Here is an 8,585-nt window from a genome sequence, read left to right as displayed (position 1 = left end):
TATAAGAAAAAAAAGAAAAACTTATAAACATAGATTTTGACTGTTTTTTAAAACATATTTTAAAGTATTTATAAAGACATTAATAATTTTTGAAAATTCATTGCATATTACGTTTACGTTTCTTAAACTAAAAATCATTCACTTTTGTAGAAGAGTGTATATTAACTTTAGATAATAAACTATTGGATACAAGAAATTGCATATTTCTTACTAAATTCTACAACTTATATTCGTTTTACAGCACCAAAAACACTTTATTATGCAAATTAATTCACTCACATTTTTTACCATAGAGACCCTTAAAAATCTAGTTTTTTAACTAAAAATTTCAATAAAAAAATCTAAATATAAAACTTATTATAAATAAAACATTTTTTTTCATGTTTCTATATACTTTCATTTAAACCAGTGGTCTGCACGGTGTACACTGGTGCACACTAGTGTACATGAAATTTCTTTTATGGTGCATGTAATTTATTTTATGATACATGATTTTGTTTTTGTTGCAGAAACTAAATTAAAGTTTTTTTTAATCTTTCTACATTTAAGACATATTCAACCTTCATATCTTATTGACCATTTTTGTACTCTTATAGAATCTATTCTGTTACGTTATGTAAAAATTCTTCCACCCTTAGCCGCCCAAAGAAAAACCAAAGTGAGCTAATCTCATAGATTTAAAAAACAAAATAAAACGGTTAGTATTCTATTAATGTTAAATTTTATTAACTTATATTGTTTAAAAGTGTTTTGCTACGTTAAAAATTTACCATTTAATAAAAAGTACCAAGACTACTGAATGTTAATTGGCGTAATGACTATGTTTTAAATTAATCTAGTTAGTATTTTAGACCTGAGTGATACAAGTAAACTATGTTATAAAAATTAGATCTATGATATTAAAAATTTATTAAAATGGAAAGGGTAAACTGGTAAATTTAAAATTAGTGTGTAAAAATTTACTGGGTCTTACCGAATTATTAGTAAAAAAAACGATTAAAAGTGTTTACATATTCTTAAACGCTAGCGGCGCTAAAGAATAAAAATTAGCGGGCACAAAATTTTAATTTTGTGCTTTAGGGTTCACGTATTCGAAGTAGCGTGCTGACCACTGATTTAAACTATTGTAAACTATATATAAAACACATATGTGCAGCTTCCAAAAAGTTTTAATTAGTTCTAAAGATAATACGAAAAACATAAAGAAACACCAGTTAATTAAATGATATACATGTATTTTCTAAAGTACTAATCAAACAATAAATATAAAACTAAAATATTTGATGAAAATATTTTTAAGTAATTTTACTATGTCAAATTAAAGTATTTTTCAACATATTTTTCAAGATTACCTCAACTAGGTGTTAAATTAATATTTTATAAGAGGTACTGAATGGAAGACATATAAAAAGTAACACCGACTAATAAATTTGAAAATTTTAATAGTTTAGTTTCAAGTTTTTGTAATCTATGTAAAAAAAAATGAGTAAGAAAAATTATGTCTAAAATTTTAACAGTCATAGTGCAGCTAAATTAAAAACTAATTAAACTTAACAGTATAACAATATATTTTTTTACCTTTAAATCTGAGATAATTAAAAACAACATATTAAAAATACTGTTTAAACTAAAACTTTGGTATTTTCAAACACATGTAGAAATCAATATCCTTTGTAGCTTCGAACTCTTCTTCCGTCCATACGTTCCGATCCAAATCAAAAACTGCCACTTTTGCCGAATACCTCCTAAACACTAACACTTTACCGCCGACAGAAGTAGCGTCGTTAACCCTGTAACCGTCCATGAGTAGCGTTTCCGGTTTTTTAAGAATGGAAAACTTGTTACTGCAAACATCAAAAACTTCACAGGAATCTCTCCCGCCTCCAAAAAGAAACAACTTGCTTTTTATAGCTACTAAATGGTGGTAGCTTCTGGCATGCACCATTCTAGGCATGGCTGACCACGTGTTTTCAACATTGCAGTATGCCTCAACAGTGTTTAAATTGTTAAATTCGTCGTGAATATCTACATTACCGCCTGAAACAACCACTTTGCCTTGGAACGCAACGCAACCCGCCAAAATTCTAGCCTCATTCATACTTTTTATGCGTTTTTCTTTGCAGCTTGCTGTGTCGATCTCAAGACAAGAACTGACGGGACTCTCGTTTTTATAGTTGCCTCCCACAACATAAATTTTGTTCAATAAAGAACACACACTGAAACAAATACGGCTGGTGCATACAACTTTCACTTTAACCCAAGCATTTTTCTTATGGGAATATTTTTGAATATTTATTCTGTCTATTCCTTTGCGTTTAGCTAACACGTAAAGTTCACACATGACATTAACAGACCAAAAATCATTACACCCTGATAATTGAGCTAAAACTTCAGACTTATGAAAATTTTCAGCATCAACTTTTGTTATAACATGATCCGTCTTTGCACCATATTCCCCATCAAAACCTCCGCAGACCATAACGTTAAATTTTTGCTGACTACAATACCTCGTTTTATAGTTCAACGATGGTCTGTATTGATAAAATTTCTCTCTGTTTTCAAGAATTTTCTTTGTCATTTTTAGACAATCTTCGTTGCTTTGGAACACAGTAGAGTTGCGCGTATTGTAAGATCTGCCTAAAACCTTCTTCAATACAGGATAAGAAAGCAAGGTAATACGGACTGTTAAAAGAAGATCCTTTGCAAACTTACTTCTCTGATCATAGTAATGTCTCAACCAAGAATCAGCTAGTTTCATGATTTCCAACTCCGAAGTGATGTGTAATTCAGAGCTAGATAGAATCTTTTTTACTGAAGCATAATCTAGTTCTAAAAAGTTTTTTGACTGAATAACTTTAATAAAACAACGCTCTATATATTTAAAGCAGTTGTCAGAAAGTTTTGGTAAGTAAAAATTTTTTGCTAAAAAATATGATAAAAATACATTGTGTGAACTAATGCTTTCTTTTATAACTTTAATAATTCTCACTTCTTTGTTATCTTTTAGAATTAGTTTCCTTTTCTTCAAAGCTGAAACTATTTCTGTGTCTTTCACACATTCGTTACCTAATTAGAAAAGTTTATGAAATTTTTTTAGCAAGAGGTTTTAAGAAAATAGAAATAAATATAACTTTAGTTTTTAGTTTTTCTTTTTTAGCAGCTACCTTGAACTATATTTAAAATAAAAACTGTCAAAGATGTTAAATAATTCAAGTTAAAATATGTTTTTAGTTGATTTATGAACTTAACTTTATGTAAATCAAAGAAAAAGTTTAAAATTATCTTAGTTACTTTTATCAATGGCTTTTATAACGAAATTTTTGATATAAAAAACTCTTGAAAGTATTTTATTTTGCCCATAATAGTAGTTTAAGTTTATCAGTTGCATTCATACTACTACTAGCTATTAAAGATCGTCCTGTTCATATACGGTAAGGAGCATATGTATAAACTACGCTCAATTTAGAAAAAAATATTTGTACCTAAGTGCTAAGTATATTCTTACAAAAACTAGAAAGCTAAATCAAGCTACCAATAGAAAATTCAGGTAACACTTTAAAAGCTAGTAATATTGTTTTAACTGATCTAAAGAAAACTCTCTAATTTTTAAAAAATAGATTGAGCGGGAACCGTTCAGTTCCAGCTCGCGCACAGTTCCCACCCGATCAATTTCACCCAAATCAAATCCCACCCGATCATTTCCCACCCGCACAATTCCCACCTAAATCAAATCCCACCCGATCAATTCCAATCCGAATCAAATTCCACCCGAATCAAATCCCACCTGATCATTTCCCACCAAAACCAAATCCCACCTGATCAAATATAACCCGAGTCTAATCCCACCCGAGCATTTCCCATTCGAATCAAATCCCACCCGATCATTTCCCACCCGCACAATTCCCACCCGAATCAAATCCCACCCAAATCAAATCCCACCTGATCAAATCCCATCCGAGCATTTCCCACCCAAATCAATTACCACCCGAATCAAATACCATCCAAATCAAATCCCACCCGATCAAATCCCATCCAAATCAAATCCCACCCGATCATTTCCCACCCAAACCAATTCCCACCCAATCATTTCCCACCAACATAATTCCTACCCGGTTAATCCCCACTAAATTATCAAACCCCATTATATTTATTCTTGTACAAATTAAAAATTTTAATACGATTGGAACACAGATTAAAATTTTAGTATTTGTATTTTTAACAATCATTTGAAATATGAAATAAGTAAGGTAAAAACGATTTTTTATTTAAGCTAAAATTGTAACTGTTGCTTATTTTATCATGTTTTTAGTTTAATGTCTTTTTTGTTTGTTGATAACTACGATAATTAAATAATTACGACTTGCTCGCAACAGAAAATTAGTTTGTTACTTGTAAAATGCTATCATTGTTACGTAAGTTTAATCCAGTTCAGGTTTAAATAATAATTAAGTTTTTAGTATCGGAACCATTTTCTATCATGGTAACTAATTTATGTCCAATTAATTTTTTTTGTACGATTTGGAACAATTGACATTGACACTTAATTATATTTTAGTTTTTGTAATTAATTAAAACAACAAAATAATATAGTACTGTACAACATAGTTTTCTTTAATAAGAACTTTGGAATTTTAAAATTATATTAATGCTTATTTTATTAAACTCCAGACCTAAATTACTTTTGTTTGTTGATTACTAGACTTTTTTAAGTAATTACGGCCGGCAAGGAAAATTGGCCTATTTTTTGTAAAATGCTTTTACGGCTAATACAATTTAGTCCAAATCAGGTTCAAAGCAAATTTAAGTTTTTTTAGTATCCGAATTATTTTTTATAACAAAGTATTCTACGGTAACTGATTTATGTCCAATTAAATATACCTTTGTAACGACTATAGAAATTAGTATTGCACGGAATAATTCTTTTAAGTGCAATTTTAAAAGTTTTTTTTGTTTTATTAAGCTTAATGTTTCGTATTTCTTTTTTTAAAACAATACTTCCTAAGTTTAATTTAATACCAATTTTAAGTATTTGATGCCTGCGGCGCGAATAGCTTACATATTATAGAAAAATTGGTCTTTTTTAAAAAATATTTGTTATTCAAAAAAGTTCTTATTCGGTTATTATTCAATTTTTTCTTAAGTCTTAGCTTTTAAACCAACTAAATTAATTGTGTACTATATGTACCTAAAAATGAGCTTATTTTTATTGTAACTATGAAGTTTTTTTTAAACATATGTTTTATTATTTATGTGAAAACAGTTGGGTCATAAAAAAAATTAAACAACTAACAAAAACTCACTATTACACAAAAAGTGACTTAAATGTTTAAAATAATACAGGGTAAAAAAAATTTGTCTTACATTTTAATTTAAAACTAATATAATCTAAAATATGTTTAAAGCATATTTATCAACTGTCTTTTATGCTATTTTTAACAACCTCCTAAAAAATATTATAACTTAATATCTACCGCAACAGGACTTTTAGAAATTTAATTTTAAATATGTATGTTAAAAGCACTTTAAATAAATTTATCTTCATTAAGAATGTAGTATGAGAATTGACCAAAGATTTATAATTATAAATACTATTAACCAATTTCAGAAATAAAAGAATTTTTTAACGAACAAAAACGAAAACTGACACAGATAGTACAAATTTAAGTTATTTGCTTAAATGGCTTATATAAAAATTAATTTAACTTAGTCAATCCCACTAAATAACTTAAAAGTTTTTTTTAACGTTGTGTTCTACATTTTTAAAATAACTAAAATATCAACATTATTGAAAATGGAGAGATGAAAAATTGAATATATATATTCATAACCAGACAAATTATCAACAAACTTCCAGGTAGCCGCACAGACTCCAGGTAACCAGTTTAAACTCTCCCCTGCAGTTAGGTACAGCTTATTGAAAATGAAAACAATAAAAATCTGTTAAATTAATAATTTTTCTCATTAAAAGTTATATAAAAAAAATAAATTAATTGTTAAACGTTATTAAAGAAAACTTTTTTAGTCAATATACATGAAGTAACATGAAATTTTAAACTTTAAAATAATTGAACTTGACTAAAACTTATAGTCAATCTTTCTTCTAAACTTTACATGTACAAAAATTAAACGGATTAGAATTTATGCATAAAACTATTGATCTGAACTAACCGTATAACATATATAAAGGTTGATGATTATTTAATTTGAAATATTTATGAACTGAATTAAATCGAATGAGAGTTCATTCGAGTGATAATTTACCTGGATGGGAATTGAACGTGAGGGAATTAATCGGGTGGAAGTTGATCGGTTTGGATTTGATTTGGGCGGTATTTAATTCGTGTTGGAATTGTGCGGGTTGGATTTGATTTGGGTGGGATTTTATTCGGGTGGTATTTGATCGGGTGGGAATTGGTTCGGGTGGGAATTGATCGGGTGGGAATTGATTCGGATGGGATTTTATCGGGTTGGGATTTATTTGGGTGCAATTTGATTAGGGTTGGATTTGATCGGGTGGGAATTGATTTGGGTGGGAAGTGATCGGATGGGAATTGATCGGGTGGGATTTGATCCGAGTTGGAAGTAATCCGGGTGGGATTTGATTTGGGTGGAAATTGATCCGGGTGGGTTTTGATCGGGTTGGAATTGATCGGATGGGAATTGATTCGGGTGGGATTTGATCGGGTTGGAATTAAGCGGGTGGGAATTGTGTGGGTGGGAATTGAGCGCGGGTTGGAAATGTTAGTATACCAGATTGAGCACATTAACCAATATCTTTTTTTGTTTTTACATTTAATAATAATAGACTTTTGTCAAGTATAGCTTTTCTTAATAGCGATAAATTTACAAAACATTTGCTTTACAAGTTTACCAAGTAGTATAAATAGTAGTAGTATGTTTTTATACTTCAATGACATAAAATTTTGTGCAAAAAAAAAAAAATAAGGTAAATAAAGTTGATACGAATTATAAGAATACATTAAGTATTGTATATTTGGGTATTTAAAACTATAGTTTTATACTTACTGTAAAAGCTAGAGCTATTGAAAAGAGGTTACTGTTCACAACTATGTCATAAATATATAAAAACTAATAGTAAACTATTATTTAGCTAATGATTACTTATCTTTAATTCTTTTCTAAACTGAATGTGATATGTAAATGTAAATTAGTTTCAACGATAGAATTTTAATTAGTTTAATTTTAAAACTAGTTAAAAATTTGGTATTTAGAACAATAAGTTTTAACTCAACTCATTTTATTTTATTTCTTCATCAAAACTTAATACATGCAGACAAAAACTTACGACTATCAGATTGTACTACAAAAGTATGCGAAAGTATTTGGAATTATTTCGAAAAACTAATATTTATTTAAATATTAAAAAAATCTACTATATTATTGTATCATTCTAAGTTATAACTAAAGAAAACACTTTTTTAAACTATTTTGAAAATTAATTGGTCACCTTTAAAAGAAAACTTCTTCACTTTTTCCAATGCTTTTTTATCATCATCTTTTAAAGTGTTGCTTATGCATGACTTTATGAACTCATTATGTTCAGTTTCATTAGAAGGTGCAAAACAACTGCTTATATTGTTATTAACATTGTTGTTTTTGGTTTTCTTTTCAACTGGTTCTAATTCAAACTCGGACTTCGAATTTTTAGGCATTATTTTTTTATTATAAGTAAAAGGAAAATCTAAAAATAAATTTTTGAATATGTTTTGTCTAATTGATGTTTTTCGTAATAACAAACCTGAAATCTACACACTTTATTTAAATTAATAAAACAAATAAAACATTATGTTTTCATTTCATTTTGATCAGGTAAAAATACTTTAGTTTATAAGTATTAAGTTTAACATCTACTTATATTAAATTGAAAGTGCATAGGGCTTACATTACTGAAATACGAACAAAAAGTTTGTCAGGATCGCTTTTTATACTAAAATTCCGGATGTTTAAAATGATTGTAAACCAAAAGTTCCAGGTATCAGAGGTGTCACGTAATGCTAGCAATTCTCCAGCCAAAATAATAAAATATTCAATAAAATAAATAAAAAATAAAAAAATAAATCTATTTCTCATTAAACTTTTGTTAACAGACGATTTGTTTTAATATTAGTATTTTTATTCACCTAAATTAGTTAAAAAATAATAAATTATGTTTTTTTTAATCTTTTTCATTCTTTTTACCCCTTAATAGAAACGTAACGCGTCTCCACTGGTTATTAATTAAACAATGGTTTTAATTTGGTTAAAATCAATCTATTTTGTATTGTACAAATAGTTGTTATCATGCTGTTTTATAAAAATAAAATATTAAACTTAACACAAAATTTTAAACAGATTTAAATATGAACAACGATAAGTAGATAAGTTTGATAAAAAAATCCAAAATCCAAAAACATTCTTAGTTTTTTATTTTTCCTTTGAATGCACGAAGTATTTTATTTAAAATTTTACAGAATAAACAAACATTATATAAGCCTAATTACTAAAACCACGGACGTAGCTAGCTAAAAAAATTAACGAACCTGCAAAATAATAAAATATCTGAAGTGAAGCGTGATGACGTCATA

The 8,585-nt window shown here is 27.9% G+C and overlaps 1 protein-coding gene across 1 annotated transcript; it reads right to left on the bottom strand.

Moving 5' to 3' along the window:
* Positions 1-1,627: 1,627 nt before the first annotated feature.
* On the bottom strand, positions 1,628-2,758 carry LOC145841204 (kelch-like protein 35). Its single transcript, XM_082948572.1, has one exon. It carries the CDS (start codon positions 2,756-2,758, stop codon positions 1,628-1,630), a length of 1,131 nt encoding a protein of 376 aa, XP_082804698.1.
* Positions 2,759-8,585: the final 5,827 nt, after the last annotated feature.

Source organism: Thalia democratica, chromosome 7, assembly GCF_965202585.1.
Source record: "Thalia democratica chromosome 7, ktThaDemo2.hap1.1, whole genome shotgun sequence".
In the NCBI taxonomy this organism is placed as follows: Eukaryota; Metazoa; Chordata; class Thaliacea; order Salpida; family Salpidae; genus Thalia; species Thalia democratica.
The sequence above is the reverse complement of the archived record's forward strand: the minus strand, read 5'-3'. Positions and strand labels throughout refer to the sequence as shown.

Coding starts and splice junctions, on each gene's coding strand:
- LOC145841204 (XM_082948572.1), bottom strand. CDS start 2,758: ATGAAACTAGCTGATTCTTGGTTGAGACATTACTATGATCAGAGAAGT.